Source organism: Mus musculus, chromosome X, assembly GCF_000001635.26.
Source record: "Mus musculus strain C57BL/6J chromosome X, GRCm38.p6 C57BL/6J".
NCBI classification, from domain to species: Eukaryota; Metazoa; Chordata; class Mammalia; order Rodentia; family Muridae; genus Mus; species Mus musculus.
In genome coordinates, this window is record NC_000086.7 from 157,154,926 (window position 1) to 157,171,690 (window position 16,765).

Here is a 16,765-nt window from a genome sequence, read left to right on the forward strand (position 1 = left end):
TGAACTCGGGGAACTGGTCTTACAATCAAATCTTATTCATGAACACTTCCTTGTCATTCCTTCTCAATATCTTACAGTAAAATGTCAACATTTTATATATCCAGCCCAAACAGATTGAATATTTTTTAGATATTACAATTTTTGTTTATTTTGAGTGCTATATTATTAAAAATCATATCTTCTGGATTTTATTATTGTGTAATTAATTTTTATATTGTTCTTATATGCAACCACTTCATGAACTTTTTCTTTGTTTATTAGATATTTTCTTTATTTACATTTCAAATGTTATCTCCTTTCCTAGTTTCCTCTCTGAAAATCCCCTATCCTCTCCCACCTCCCCCTGCTCACCAATCCACCCAATCCTGCTTCCTGGCCCTGGCATTCCCCCACACTGGGGCATAGAATCTTCAGGAACAAGGGCCTCTCCCCCCATTGATGAACAACTAGGCCATTCTCTGCTACATATGCAGCTAGAGCCATGAGTTCCACCATGTGTTTTCTTTGATTGGTGGTTTAGTCCTTGGGAGCTCTGGGGTCACTGGTTAGTTCATATTGCTGTTCCTCCTAGGGGGCTGCAAACCCCTTCAGCTCTTTGGGTACTTTCTCTAGCTCCTTCATTGGGAACCCTGTGCTCTATCTAAAGGATGACTGTGAGCTTCCACTTCTATATTAGTCAGGCACTGGCATAGCCTCTCAGGAGACAGCTATATCAGGCTCCTGGCTCCTGTCAGCAAGCTCTTGTTGGCATCTGCAATAGTGTCTGGGTTTGGTGGTGGTATATGGGATGGATCCCCAGGTGGGACAGTTTCTGGATGGTCATTCCCTCAGTCTCTGCTCTGAACTTTGTCTCTGTAACTCCTTCCATGGGTATTTTGTTCCCCATTCTAAGAAGAATCGAAGTGTCCACACTTTGGTCTTCCTTCTTCTTGAGTTTCATGTGTTTTTCAAATTGTATCTTGGGTATTCTGAGTTTCTGGGCTAATATCCACTTATCAGTGATTACATATCATGTGTGTTCTTTTGTGATTGGGTGACCTCAGTTAGGATGATATCCTCCAGATCCATCCATTTGTCTAAGAATTTCATAAATTCATTGTTTTTAATAGCTGATTAGTACTCCATTGTGTAAATGTAACACATTGTCTGTATCCATTCCTCTGTTGAGGAACATCTGGGTTCTTTCCAGCTTCTGGCTATTATAAATAAGGCTGCTATGAACATAGTGGAGCATGTGTCCTTATTACAAGTTGGAACATCTTCCCCAGGAGTGGTATTGCTGAATCTTCCAGTAGAAATATGTCCAATTTTCTGAGGAACTGACAAACTGATTTCCAGAGTGGTTGTACCAGCTTGCAATTCCACCAGCAATGGAGGAGTGTCCCTCTTTCCCGACATCCTTGCCAGCATCTGCTGTCACCTGAGTTTTTGATCTTAGTCATTCTGACTGATGTGAGGTAGAATCTCAGGGTTGTTTTGATTTGCATTTCCCTGATGATTAAGGATGTTGAACATTTTTTCAGGTGCTTCTCAGCCATTGGGTATTCCTCAGTTGAGAATTCTTTGTTTGGCTCTGTACCCCATTTTTAATAGGGTTATTTGGTTTTCTGGAGCCCAACTTCTTGAGTTCTTTACAACCTCAATACATATTACCAATGATCCAGGTTAAGTTTGTGGAATAATCTTAATATGCTAAATGTCTTGAAATGTTTTTCATTCAATGATTACAATAAAATTGGCACACTGAGTGCTCTAAATAACTATTTGTTTTTTTTTAATTTACTTTTTACATATTCACTTTACATTCTACTCATTGTCCCCCTTGACTCCCCCTCCCCACAATCCTTTCCCAATCTGTCCTTCTCCTCTGAGCAGGTGGGAGCCCCTGGGTATCCCCCTACCCTGGCACTTCAAGTCTCTGTGGGGCTAGGAATATCCTCTCCCACTGAGACCAGACAAAATAGCCTAGCTAGAAGAACATAATCCACATACAGGCACCTGGTTTTGGGATAGTCTCCACTCCACTTGTTTGGGAGCCACAGGAAGGCCAACCTACACATCTGGTACATATGTGCATGCAGGAAAGCCTAAGTCCAGCCTGTGTATGCTCTTTGGTTGGTGGTTCAGTCTCTGAGAGTCCTAAGTGTCCAGGTTAGTTGACTCTGTTGGTCTTCCTTTGGAGTTCCTATCCCCTTAGGGGCCTGCAGTCCTTCCTCCTATTCTTCCGTAAAAGTCCCCAAGCTCCATCCACTGAATGATTTGTTCTTACAAAGAATTTTGATTGATTTATTCCCAACAAGCTATGTGCATTTAAATCAAATTCAATCCGCACCAGAGTCTGTGTAAACACTCAAATGAGAGTTGAAATGTGAGTCTCTGAGGACTGAGCTTGGCCTTTGTTGATAAGTAAAACTTTTCTCTAGGGCATTCCTGACAAATGTACTCTAGCATTCCCCTAGATGTGCCCCATGCAGTCTTGGAAGGTGGACACAAACAGTTTTTCATCTAAAATGAATTATCCATGGGCTTATCTTCTAAATGTCTTCAGGAGAAGCAAGAACAACAAAAAGTGTATTCATGTTTTTATTAAAATAACTAAAAATAACTCATCACACATATATATATATGTATATATATATATATATATATATATAGCAAAATTCAACAATTTTAAGGCATCTTTAAATGCTAAGAGATAGTGCTGGATAAAAGCAATCATTCAGTATAGAATGTTTCCTATAGAAGCAATTTCTTTCAAAAACAAAATATATACTTACAGTTAAGTGTAGGGGACAAATGTAGATCTCCTCTCCTTCCCATAAAATGATTATGTATTTATGAGTGGGTATATGGGTGTGTTTGTAGAGAAAAATAGAGAGAGATTTGATAGAAAGTATAGGTTCCACATGGACAAATAATAGACACCATGCTAGAAGACAGTGTAAAACACCAGAAGGCCTCAGAATTCAGAAACTTATTAACAGTCCCGATCAGAATGCTTGATAGGGATAAAAACAAGGTTATGCCCTTAAAGTCCCTCATACACCCTCTGGCAGTATTATAAAATTATGTCCTCTGGATAAAATGACCTGGAGACAGTATGAATGTGTGAGAATAGGCTGCATGCAGTTGCAGGGCTGGACAGAGGTAGATTTGCGTAATTGCACTGAGGATGGATCTTATTACATAATATAATTAAGGCACTTAGTTTAAATACAGCATGTAGTACATTCTCAATAAACAGTAGCAAGCATTATCACTATGGAGCACCTTCTGAACTTCTTCTTGAAGGACTCAAGGTATAAACTACCACTAAATATAAAATACCATAAACTTACTCCATGATTTTTAATAATAACATTTTAGAAGCATAAACTATAGTCTTCAATAAGTCACAAAATTATGGTTGTTAATATCCCTCAATAGCAAATACAATATTAGAGAATAGACTCTGGAACTGGATAAAAACTGACTAGTTCTGCCTCCTCCGATTGCTAGCATGGCTGGTCTTAGTGAGTCCCAGAAGTATCCTTCACCTGTGCAGTGAGAATCGTAACTATCTGCATCCTTGCTGTGAAGACCGGCTATAGTGCAGACAAGGTCCTAGCAGAGTACCTTTGCCATACTTTGAGTCAACACACAGAAGCTATTTTCATTATGATTATTAGGCAAAACAAAATCAACAAACACTCATTTAAAATGTGCTCAATTTCAAGGGAGGTGTGTTCTGGGATAATTTTGTTATACAACAGATGTCATGGTGATTTAATAGTTGTCTCTTATCTATGTCCTGATTCCATTTGCCTTCAAAACAGTTTGTACATTAACTCAATACACTTTTTAAGTGAAAAACTATGATTTTCTTTTTCTCAGAAAATTTGCTGACACTTTAGTCAAATTCTAGTGTACATATTATACAATATTTAAGACAGATTAAATTATGAATTTTTTTTTTAGACAGTGTTTCACATAGCCTAAAGAGGTTCTCAACTTTCTAGTGCTACAACCCTTTCATACAGTTCCTCATGTTGTGGTGACCCTCAACCATAAAATTATTTTTGTTGCTACTTCATAACTGTAATTTTGCTACTGTTAAGAATCACAATGTAAATATCTGATATACAGAATGCCTGATATGTGACCTCTATGAAAGGGTTGTTTGAGCCCCATAGGAGTCATGACTCATAGGTTGAGAACCATTGGCCTAAACAGTGCTTAAACTCATAACCACAGACAAAGTTAAACTTCTGATCCCTATCTCTACCTCCTGAGTACTGGGATTATAGGCATTCACTACCACACCCATTTTTTTTTTTTTTTGCGGGGGGTGGGGGGGATGGGTGCACTTTTATTCCATTATCAGTGTTTTAAACGTACAAAAGCAAAGTTATGCCACAGTCTTGTGGAGATGATCTTATAATGCTTTTCTGTTGCTAAATACCACACCCAATTTATGCAGTGCTTGGGATTGAACCCAGGACTTCATGCATGTTAGCAAGTGTTCTACCAACAGACCTACATCTCTGGCCACCAAATTGGGTTGTTTTTTTTTTAAAACCTGACTGTTTGGTACTTTCTCTGTGGAAAAAAAATGAGTCTCTTTCTTTCTAGGACACATTCAGGGGAGGAATCATAAAAACAGAATAAGCTGAGTAACATATTTCATCTCATAATAGATAAATGAAGATGATTTTATGTAAGTTTTCTTAAAAGAATGGAAAATACTGTATTCTTTCAGCAATATTTAACTTCATAGTATATTTCCTTTCTCAATGGGATATACTTTAAAAGCATAGAACTTATCTGTAAATCTATGGCTTAGTAACAGATTCTTATATTTAGTTACCTTTTAAATTGATCCAATTAACAAAACAAAATACACATTTAAATTAAACATGTATCTAAACCATTGAGGAATAATTAAAATTATAGATCAGATTTTCTTTCACTGATCAGAAATTATTGTAATGCTTCTGTGGTGTTTGGTTCCGGGCTCACTTTGGTGTATTATTAAAGCATAGGATTGTCAGATCACAGGGAGTAGTAGCTCATTTTCATTTTCCTATCTTCAATTCTAAAGGGGATTAAATTATCCAATTAAGCTGTTAATTAAAAAGACTCCTACAGAAGAAACTGCAGGCTACCAATAGCATTTTCAATTTTCATTGTGCTGTATTCAAAAGCAATTTTCTAACTTCAGAAGAGCACAAAGTTACTGCCCTAAATTACACTTCCAAAAGTATACCTGCTATCAGCTGAGAGCCCAACCCACTGCTTTTTTCTTGGTACATGCGTGGACTATGTGATTCATCCACCCCAACGATAGGGTTCTGCCACATTACTTTTTTCCAGTGGAATAGAAACAGAAGCAATGTAAGACACTGCTCAGCACCAGAACAAATCTTCCATTTCATGTTTTCTGTGGCCATTTCTCTCCTTTCAGTCTATTGTTTAAGAGCCTGTATTAAATCATGCCTTGAAAATTATACAATCACAGTATTAAAATCTGGGTTGCCAAATCACCAACTGGAGGAGAGATATTCAATGGCCATTAATATCCATTGTGCATGCAATGAAAACAAAATGAACTGAAGTTGAGCTAAGCCTTTAAGATTGTCTATTTCTATAGCTAGCATGGTCTTAATTACAAAAGAGATCAGGTAAATTGGAAAGGCATGCAAAGTATCTTAAAGCTAAGTGAACACAACAGCCTGAACACTTTCAGATTTTGATCAGGTCTACTTAGATATGTACCTGAAAATCTAAACAAACTTAGTACCCCTTGGGTCTCTTGAAATCTAAGTTACTTAAACCATAGTAAGGAAGATTCTGTAACTCTTGCCTCTGTCTACCCCTGCAAAATCTCTCCTTCACCTTTCCTTCTAACCATGATACCTCTCTCTCTCTCTCTCTCTCTCTCTCTCTCTCTCTCTCTCACACACACACACACACACACACACACACACACACACACACGTGTGCACACACATGCTCAGTTTGTGAATCTGTTCACAATCTAGAAACTCAGAAACTTAACTAAACTCCCCAACAGGGAGCTCATCAGGCCTATGTCCAGTCTGGAGCATCTGACTTTAATATCCAATTCAGGATGCCATGACACAGTAGATTGACTTAGGACCCTGTAGACCAGTATTTTGCCAGATTTTAAAATATAAGTGTTAGGACTTTATTTTAAGGTAATTAATGGGCAATTCTATTTGCATTATCAGTCTAATTCCAACAGGCTCCAGTGAGAAACTAGTGTGAACTGTATGGTATACCTATACATTTGTTTGTATCCAGGCAAAGTGGTCAACCTTTTAGATTCCTATACACTCAGTTATTGTATTAGGGTCCCCAGGAAACTACAGTTCACTGAAAGTGGATTGGTCAAAGAAGTCCCAAGTGCATGAAGGTATGTATCTAGATAACCATAACCAATTAGAAACAAAAGTGCAAAGAAGGTAAGTTAGTGCTTCTTGCCAAAGGAATTTGTTGGAATCTTGGAAGAGGGTAGACTGATAATGTCCATCATAGGAGAGCTGAATAATTTTTACATGTGTCCCAAACCACACTCTAATGTACTTAAAATATCAGATGTTACTCAGTGGTATAGTTATACCCATTTACAATATCCATCTCCTGTGTTAAACCAAACAGCTTACTGGAGCCAGAGACTGTATATTATCTTCCTAAATATAGCTGGCTTGGTGATTTCAATAGAATGGATGCTCAGTTATCATGTGCCGAATGAATGACTATAAATTGACTGTATTGTTAAGGCACAGTAACAGCACATAGAGATTCTCTGCTTCAGTAGGAATGCTCTTGTGCATTATTACTTTTGTAAGACCAGCCCTACCCCAGTAGATAATTTTCTCAGAGGCATCTCTTTCCCTCAGCAGGAATATTATTACAAAGGCCATAAAACCGCATCTGCTGACTTATATTCTAGAAGGAATGTAATGACCAGCTTGCAAATCTCTCGTTGTCTACAGAAAGTTTCTACATTTAAGTCTTACTTTCCCAAAGCAAGAAATTTAGTTTGGTGAAGTGGCTTGCACAGTTTTCTGGCAAATATATTTTAAAGCAGACCTGAATATCCACATATATAATAGATTGGGATTGCAAAAAAGGAGAGCAACAGAAAACCTTCAACAAATGTTTTATTGTCCTTAAAATAATGATTCTCATTGCTTCACAAAGGAAAAAAATCACAACCAAACCAGTCTGATAGTAATGACATAGATTGTTTTTAAACTGCACAGTACAAGAACATCTTTCTTAAAACCAATAAAGCATTGCCACTAGTGATAAAGATGTTATTCCATGGAACAATCATGCAGTTTTCCACAATTTAAGATGTACTGTGACATTATGCTAAAAATATCAAAGGCAGTGGCTACCAAATGATAAGCAATTTTAGAAATGCTGGTGGAATAAACATATTAGAAAAGAAGATACTCTAAGAGATGCAAGTTAATCCAAAGATCAGTATCCCGAAGCACAAAACCTGTCCTTCCATGCCCTGAGATCTTGGACAAGCAATTCTAAGCTTTCCCATTTCTCTTGGCATGAGCACTCTCTGTCTGCTGAGCCTTAGTTCCTAGTTTCTTCTTAGTGATGCTCTAGGGCTAAATAAGATAAAATTTATGGGCTATGCTTTAAGCTCCATTGACGTAAGGCACTAAATAAGCTTGAGGATAATTTATGAAATCTGATCTTACAGCAGTCATGCCCCAATCCATCTAATAAAAGAGAGTGAGGCAGGAATAGGAGGCCTATACTGAGTATTTGGTGAAAAACTCAGCAAACTTTGGACAACGGTAGTAAGGCCAAACAACACAGCTTTAAATCTACAGAGTCCTTGACTCACAAAAGAGAATTCCACACACATTAAAAAAGAAAAACTCCTTCAAATGCCCAGTTAATAATCCACTTGCAGAACAGCTGCTATATGAGTCAGAGCAGTGTGTTGCTGTAGCCCTAGTCTGAGATCCAATATTTAATTTCCCTTTGATTTACCATAATTATTTTTAAAGACTTTTTGGTTCTCCTCCAGTGAACATGTATATCAAGGAGCAAAAAAGATGCTGTCTTGTTTTCCTTAGGCTAGCTCCCCCTGCTTTTCTTCCATTCTTCAATTATGTCTGACTTTCTCTACCATTTAATCAGTGTCTCTTTAGGAAATCAAGCTGCACAGAGAACAATATTGTAGTTTGAAGGGTTTAACCAAAACACTTAAAAAGCTAGCACTTGTAGAAAATGTGTGTGGCTACTAAGAGTAATTTTGTATCTCTTGAAAATCCAAGTTGATCAAAATACTTAGTTACTAATCCTGTCATCCAGAAACTGGGAGAACTCTAATCACTAACCAGTCGTCCTTAACCAATAAACCAATACCATTTCCAAAGTCATAAATCTATAGTCTTCTCAAACACACTCTCTGACCTGCAGGAATGTGTTTGCTTGGAATTGTTAAAAAGGAAACTTAGAAGGAATGCACTATTTATATAAGCCTGGCAAACTTCGGTGTTCAGGAATAAAAATGAGTATTGACAAATCAGAATGGCTACACCAGAGAAAAGGCACATATATTTCTAACACCTCACATGATGCTGTTTGTGTTTAGAAATACAAGCCAAGGTCACTTTAAACCATGGATAAGAGGAAGAAAAGGCTGCTGCCCTTCAGAAGTGTATCCATTCGGAGAGGAGGAAGTCAAGGGGAAAATCACTCTCCTCAGACTAATGCAGTGTAATTGTTTTCCTTATGATGATGTCCTTCCATTTTTCTCTCTTTGGAAGTTCCCATGGTTACAAAAGGATATGGTTCACACTTACATTTCTTTTATAAAAGAATGACAAGTCACAAGGATGCAAAATTGACCTCCTGTGGTTCATCTGAATTTGTCATTTTGCTTTTGAAAATTTTCTATTGGCCCACTTAACCAGCACGCCATGTACAATGAATAATGTGTTGGGGGTAGGAAAATGCCTATACTAGATTAAAAATATTTAAAAAAAAAAACAAGAAGTACTCACCACTTCAATGCCATTACAATTTTATCCTACATATACTCTTAAATGTGATAAAAATGCCCTACATAAATACACACTAACACTAAGTTAATTAACACTATAGGTGTTGATTAAAAAAATAATGTTCTAAAGATCAAAATACAGTACTGCTTTTAGAAAAAAAAATAAACCTTTCATAAGATGTGAAGAGTAAAGCTATGTCCTTTAGATCTAGGTAGGATTGCTTAAATTGGATTCAGATATACCAAATGCTTTCATTCTAGAAGCTTTTGCAAAGATTTTCTTTTAAGGAGAGTTAACATTAAGTGGGCTGAGACAGAAGAGCATCTTGCCCCCTCCTCAGCGTGGCGTTTATATCATTATGCTAAAAGGAAATGAAAGCCATATGTTCCTGACATGGAAACAAAACATTCTTTCCTCAGTGTCTACTCAATTCAGTCAGGAAATAAACACAGCTGAGCAGAACAAAACAAAATCAGAACTGCTCCTTGACTGCTATCCATCAGACAGATGCTCACCATCATACAGAGGGACTGGATCAACGTTTGCAGAGTTCATTTCCTACTATCTTTATTGTTGTGTGATTGGTTGTTGTTAATAGTTTTTAATGCTGCTGGCAGTTAAAGACGTATTGGTTTTTTCCCTGTTTTATAGACCCAAATCCTTCACCTTTATGCCATGTTTGTTCATGCTTACTTAAACAGGGCAGTTAGCTACATCGGATGGAAGTTCTGAGATACAATTGTCCAATAGACTCCAAACCTGAAGAGAAAAACTTCCTAGTCGGCCATCATTGGGAAGAGAGGCCCCTTGGTCTTGCAAACTTTATATGCCCCAGTACAGGTGAACGCCAAGGCCAAGAAGTGGGAGTGGGTGGTTAGGGGAGCAGGGTGAGGGGAGGGTATAGGAGACTTTCAGGATAACATTTTAAATGTAAATGAACAAAATATCTAATAAAAATTGAAAAAAAGAAAAGAAATTATAAAATGAAGATCCAACACATTTCTAATTTAACTACCTTAGAATTAAGAAATGTTGTGTAATAACTGTACACCATAGGGCACACGTCTTTATCATTGAGGGTGACAATTTTCATTGACTGATCCTTTCTATGGATACACTCTACTCAGGCCCCCTGCAAAGCTGTAGATTGAAATGTCATGTACCACCGAGCTGTGGTTAACAGAAATGGATAATAGGGACATCGCCAGGAGCAGTTTAACCAAATAGCCTTGACACTTTTTTTTCATTGGTTTGGCTTTCTTTAAAAAAAAGAAAGAAAGAAAGAAAAGAAAGGAAAGGAAAGGAAAGGAAAGGAAAGGAAAGGAAAAGAAAAGAAAAGAAAAGAAAAGAAAAGAAAAGAAAAGAAAAGAAAAGTATTTGGCTCAGTTCTTGAATTCCTTTTATAAACCCAATGACTTTGAACAGATACTGTTTAGATCGAAGCAAATCATCTACCCAAATAATGAAAATGCATTAAAAATAAAAGTCTTCAAGGAAATATAGGCAGAAAGCAGTAGGTGCTAAGTATGTTAATGCGTCCTCTACTGGCATTCCTCAGCTATGCCAGGAAGGCAGAAACCAGCACTCCAGCTACCAGAGTCGGCAGGAATCTGCACCTCTGTTCATAGTGGAATTTCGTGGACAGTTAAAAGCTTTCTGAAATTCTTCAAAGTTGCTAATGGCACCATTGACCCTGAAAAACAAAAGAAATGGCAAAATACATGTCATTCAATTCCTACAAATCCATGGGTTCTGGATGAAATACTCCACTACAAAGGGGTCTTACATTCGCTTATTCTGTTTACAAGGAAGACACCTAAATCTCAGATAATGAAGAAAATAAATTAATGCCATTAAGAACAAAAATCAAGTGGGAGGGTGCTTTCAGAGCAGGGGAGGGAGCCATCTTGGGTCCCGGTTCCATCAGAGATCAGTTGGCACAGGTCAGCTCACAGACTGCTAAGGGTGAGCTAGCGGACTGCAGAAGCAACACAGCTTCTGGGACAGACCCCATTTCAGGATCCAGACATCCAGGCACCTTCCCAGCCAGAGGAGAGGTATCTGCCTGGGAGGGCTCGGCCTGACCAGGTCAGGGAGCCATCTTGGGTCCCAGATCCCTCAGAGACTAGTCTGCACAGGTGAGAGAGTGGACTACAGGAGCTACACAGCTTCTGAGACAGGAAGAAGCTACACAGCTATTGGGACAGGCTCTTTTTTGGGCCCCGGACATCCAGGCAACTTCCCTGCCAGAGGAGAGGTGTCTGCCCCAGAAGGCTCTGACCACCAAAGCAGGTGAGAGAGCCATTTTGTGTCCCCTGTCCCTCAGAGACCAGTCTGTGCAGGTGAGCTTGAGGACTGCAGAGGCAACACATCTTCTGGGACAGGCCCTGTTTCGGGCCTTCATCTTCAGCCAGGAGGCACGTCTAAATGCCAGATATCTTTGCACCTTCCCTGCAAGAGGAGAGCTTGTGTGCAGAGAGTACTCTGACCACTGAGACTCAGGAGAGATCTAGACTCCCAGGTCTGCTGACAGAGGCTAACAGAATCACAGGAGGAACAAGCTCCAACCAGAGACAACTATAACAACTAACTCCAGAGATTACCAGATGGTGAAAGGCAAATGTAAGAATCTTACCAACAGAAACCAAGACCACTAACCATCACCAGAACCCAGCACTACCACCTCAGCCAGTCCTGGATTCCCCAAAACACCCAAAAAGCAAGACTCTAATTAAAAGCATATCTCATGATGCTGGTAGAGGACATCAAGAAGAACCTTAATAACTCACTTAAAGAAATACAGGAGAACACTGCTAAAGAGGTAGAAGTCGTTAAAGAATTACAGAAAAACACAACCAAACAGGTGATGGATTGAACAAAACCATCCAAGACCTAAAAAGGGAAGTAGACACAATAAAGAAAGCCCAAAGGGAGACAAAGCTGGAGATAGAAACCCTAGGAAAGAAATTTGAAACCATAGATGTGAGCATCAGCAACAGAATACAAGAGATGGAAGAGAGAATCTCAGGTGCAGAAGATTCCATAGAGAACATCGGCACAACAATCAAAGAAAATGCAAAATACAGAAAGATCCTAACTCAAAACATCCAGGAAATCCAGGACATAATGAGAAGACCAAACCTACGGATAATAGGAATAGATGAGAATGAAGATTTTCAACTTACAGGGCTGGCAAATATCTTCAACAAAATTATAGAAGAAAACTTCCCTAACCTAAAGAAAGATATGCCCATGAACATACAAGAAGCCTATAGAACTCCAAATAGACTGGAGCAGAAAAGAAATTCCTCCCGACACGTAATAATCAGAACAACAAATGCATTAAAGAAAGATAGAATATTAAAAGCAGTAAGGGAAAAAGGTCAATTAACATATAAAGGCAGGCCTATTAGAATTACACCAGACTTCTCACCAGAGACTATGAAAGCCAGAAGATCCTGAACAGATGTTATGCAGAACGAAGAGAACACAAATGGCAGCCCAGGCTACTATACCCAGCCAAACTCGCAATTGCCATAGATGGAGAACCAAAGTATTCCATGATAAAACCAAATTCACACAATATCTTTCCATGAATCCAGCCCTTCAAAAGATAATAATGGGAAAACACTAACACAAGGACAGAAACTAAACTCTAGAAAAAGCAATGAAGTAAACCTTCAACAAACCTAAAAGAAGACAGCCACAAGAACAGAATCCCAACTTTAACAACAAAAAAAGAAGTGGATGCTCACAGTCAGCTATTGTATGGATCACAGGGCTCCCAATGGAGAAGCAAGAGAAAGCACCCAAGGATCTGAAGGGGTCTGCAACCCTATAGGTGGAACAACAATATGAACTAACCAGTACCCCCGGAGCTCTTGTCTCTAGCTACATGTGTATCAAAAGATGGCCTAGTCAGCCATCAGTGGAAAGAGAGGCCCATTGGTCTTGCAAACCTTATATGCCTCAGTACAGGAGAAGGCCAGAGCCAAGAAGTGGGAGTGGGAGGGTAGGGGAGTGGGGGGGGGGGAGATAGCATTGGAAATGTAAACAAAGAAAATACCTAATTAAAATAAAATAAAATAAAATAAAATAAATAACAGGAAGGAATAATAACTTTTCTTTATTTTCTCTTAACATCAATGGATTCCCCAATAAAAAGACATAGGCTAATAGACTGGCTAACAAAAAGGACCCAACATTTGGCTGCTTACAGGAAACCTACCTCAGGGAAAAGGACAGTCACTACCTCAGAGTGAAAGGCTGGAAAACAATTTTCCAAGCAAATGGTCTGGAAAAACAAGCTGGGGTGGCCATTCTAATATCGAATAAAATTGACTTCCAACCCAAAGTTATCAAAAAAGACCAAGAAGGGCACTTCATACTCATCAAAGATGAGCTCTCAATTCTGAATATCTATGCTCCAAATGCAAGGGTAGCCACATTCATTAACTTTAGTAAAGCTCAAAGCACACACTGCACCTCACACAACAATAGTGGGAGACTTCAACGCCCCACTCTCACCAATGTACAGATCCTGGAAATAGAAACTAAACAGAGACACATAGACACTAACAGAAGTTATGAAAGAAATGGATTTAACAGATATCTACAGAACATTTTAGCCTAAAAGAAAAGGATATACTTCATGGCACCTTCTCAAAAACTGACCATATAATTGCTCACAAAACAGGCCTCCACAGATACAAAAAATATTGAAATTATCCCATGCATCCTATCTGATCACCATGGACTAACAGTAACAACATAAATAATAGAAAGCCAACATTCACGTGGAAACTGAACAACACTCTACTCAATGATTCCTTGGTCAAGGATGAAATAAAAAAAGAAATTAAAGACTTTTTAGAGTTTAATGAAAATGAAGCCACAACATACACAAACTTATGGGACACAATGAAGGCAGTCCTAAGAGGAAAACACATAGCCCTGAGTGCCTCAAAAAAGAAACTAGAGAGAGCATAACTAGCAGCCTTGCAGCACACCTAGAAGCTCTAGAACTAAAGGAAGCAAATTCACACAAGAGGAGTAGACGGCAGGAAATGATCAAACTCGGGGTTGAAATCAACCAAGTGGAAACAAAAAGAACTATTCAAAGAATCAACCAAACCAGGAGCTGGTTCTTTGAGAAAATCAACAAGATAGATAAACCCTTAGTCAGACTAACTAGAGGGCACAGGGACAGCATCCTAATTAACAAAATCAAAAATGAAAACGGAGACATAACAACAGAACCTGAGGAAATCTAAAACATCATCAGATCCTACTTCAAAAGGCTATACTCAACAAACTAGAAAACCTGGATGAAATGAACAACTTTCTAGACAGATACCAGGTACCAAAGTTAAATCAGGATCAGATTAAAGATCTAAACAGTCCCATTTCCCCGAAAGAAATAGAAGCAGTCATCAATAGTCTCTCAACCAAAAAAGCCCAGGACCAGATGGGTTGAGTGCAGAGTTAGTTCTATCAGACCTTCAAAGAAGACCTAATTCTAACCCTTCTCAAACTATTCTACAATTCCAACTCTTCTCAAACTATTCCACAAAATAGAAACAGAAGTTACTCTACCCAATTCATTCTATGAAGCCACAATTACTCTGATACCTAAAACACAAAGATCCAACAAAGAAAGAGAACTTCAGACCAATTTTCCTTATGAATATCGATGCAAAAATGCTCAATAAAATCCTCGCAAACTGAATCCAAGAGCACATTAAAATGATCATTCATCATGACCAAATAGGCTTCATCCTGGTGATGCAGGGATGGTTTAATATACGGAAATCAATCAACGTAATCCACTATATAAACAAACTCAAAGACAAAAACCACATGATCATCTTGTTAGATGCTGAGAAAGCATTTAACAAAATCCAACACCACTTCATGATAAAAGTCTTGGAAAGATCAGGAATTCAAGGCCCATACCTAAAAATAATAAAAACAATCTACAGCAAACCAGTAGCCAACATCAAAGTAAATGAAGAGAAGCTGGAAGCAATCACACTAAAATCAGGGACTAGACAAGGCTGCCCACTTTCTCCATACCTATTCAATATAGTACTTGTAGTTCTAGCCAGAGCAATTTGACAACAAAAGGACATGAAGGGGATGCAAATTGGAAAGGAAGAAGTCAAAAATATCACTATTTGCAGATGATATGATAGTATATATAAGTGACCCCAAAAATTCCACCAGAGAACTCCTAAACCTGATAAACAGCTTCAGTGCAATAGCTGGATATAAAAATAACTCAAACAAATAAATGGCCTTTCTCTACACAAAGGATAAACGGACTGAGAAAGAAATTAGGGAAACAGCACCCTTCACAATAGTCACAAATAATATAAAATACCTTAGTGTGACTCTAAATAAGGAAGTGAAAGATCTGTATGATAAGAACTTCAAGTCTCTGAAGACAGAAATTAAAGAAGATCTCAGAAGTTGGAAAGATCTCCCATGCTCATGGATTGGCAGGATCAACATTGTAAAAATGGCTATCCTGCCAAAAGCAATCTACAGATTCAATGCAATCTCCATCAAAATTCCAATTCAATTCTGAGATGGAAAGGGCAATTTGAAAATTCATCTGGAATAACAAAAAACCTAGGATAGCAAAAACTGTTCGAAACAATAAAAGAACCTCTGGTGGAATCACCATGTCTGATATTAAGCTGTACTACAGAGCAATTGTGATAAAAACTGCATGGTACTGGTACAATGACAGACAGGTAAATCAATGGAATAGAATTAAAGACCCAGAAATGAATCCACACACCTATGATCACTTGATCTTTGATAATGGAGCTAAAACCATCCAGTGGAAAAAAGACAACAGTTTCAACCAATGGTGCTGACACAACTGGCAGTTATCATGTAGAAGAATGCGAATTGATCCATTCTTATTTCCTTGTACAAATCTCAAGTCTAAATGGATCAAAGACCCCCACATAAAACCAGAGACACTGAAATTAATAGAGGAATAAGTGGGGGAAAGCCTTGAAGATATGTGCATAGGGGAAATTTTCCTAAACAGAACAGCAATGGCTTGTGCTGTAAGATCAAGAATTGACAAATGGGACCTCATAAAATTGCAAAGCTTCTGTAAGGCAAAAGATACTGTCAATAAGACAAAAAGGCCACCAACACATTGGGAAAGGGTTTTTACCAATCCTAAATCTGATAGGGGACTAATATCCAATATATACAAAGAGCTCAAGAAGCTGGACTCCAGAAATTCAAATAACCCAATTAAAAATGGGGTTCAGAGCTAAACAAAGAATTCTCACTTGAGGAATACCGAATGGCTGAGAAGCACCTAAAAAAATGTTCAGCATCCTTAATCATCAGGGAAATGCAAATCAAAACAACCCTAAGATTCCATCTCACACCAGTCAGAATGGCTAAGATCAAAAATTCAGGTGACAGCAGATGCTGGCAAGAATATGGAGAAAGAGGAACACTCCTCCATTGGTGGTGGGATTGCAAGCTTGTACAACCACTCTGGAAGTCAGTCGGGAGGTTCCTCAGAAAATTGGACATAATACTACCAGAAGATCTAGCAATATCTCTCCTGGGCATATACCCAGAAGATGTTCCAACTGGTAATAAGAACACATGCTTCACTATATTCATAGAAGCCTTATTTATAATAGCCAGAATCTTGAAAGAACCCAGATGCCCCTCAACAGAAG

The 16,765-nt window shown here is 38.3% G+C and overlaps 1 protein-coding gene across 1 annotated transcript in view; it reads right to left on the reverse strand.

Moving 5' to 3' along the window:
- Positions 1-7,149: 7,149 nt before the first annotated feature.
- Positions 7,150-16,765, reverse strand: part of Phex (phosphate regulating endopeptidase homolog, X-linked) — a 253,212-nt gene continuing 243,596 nt past the window's right edge. Inside the window, exon 22 of the mRNA NM_011077.2 lies at positions 7,150-10,737. Within this exon, the coding sequence (NP_035207.1) occupies positions 10,635-10,737 (103 nt within the window). The 3' untranslated portion in view covers positions 7,150-10,634. The remainder of the gene's footprint in view (positions 10,738-16,765) is intronic.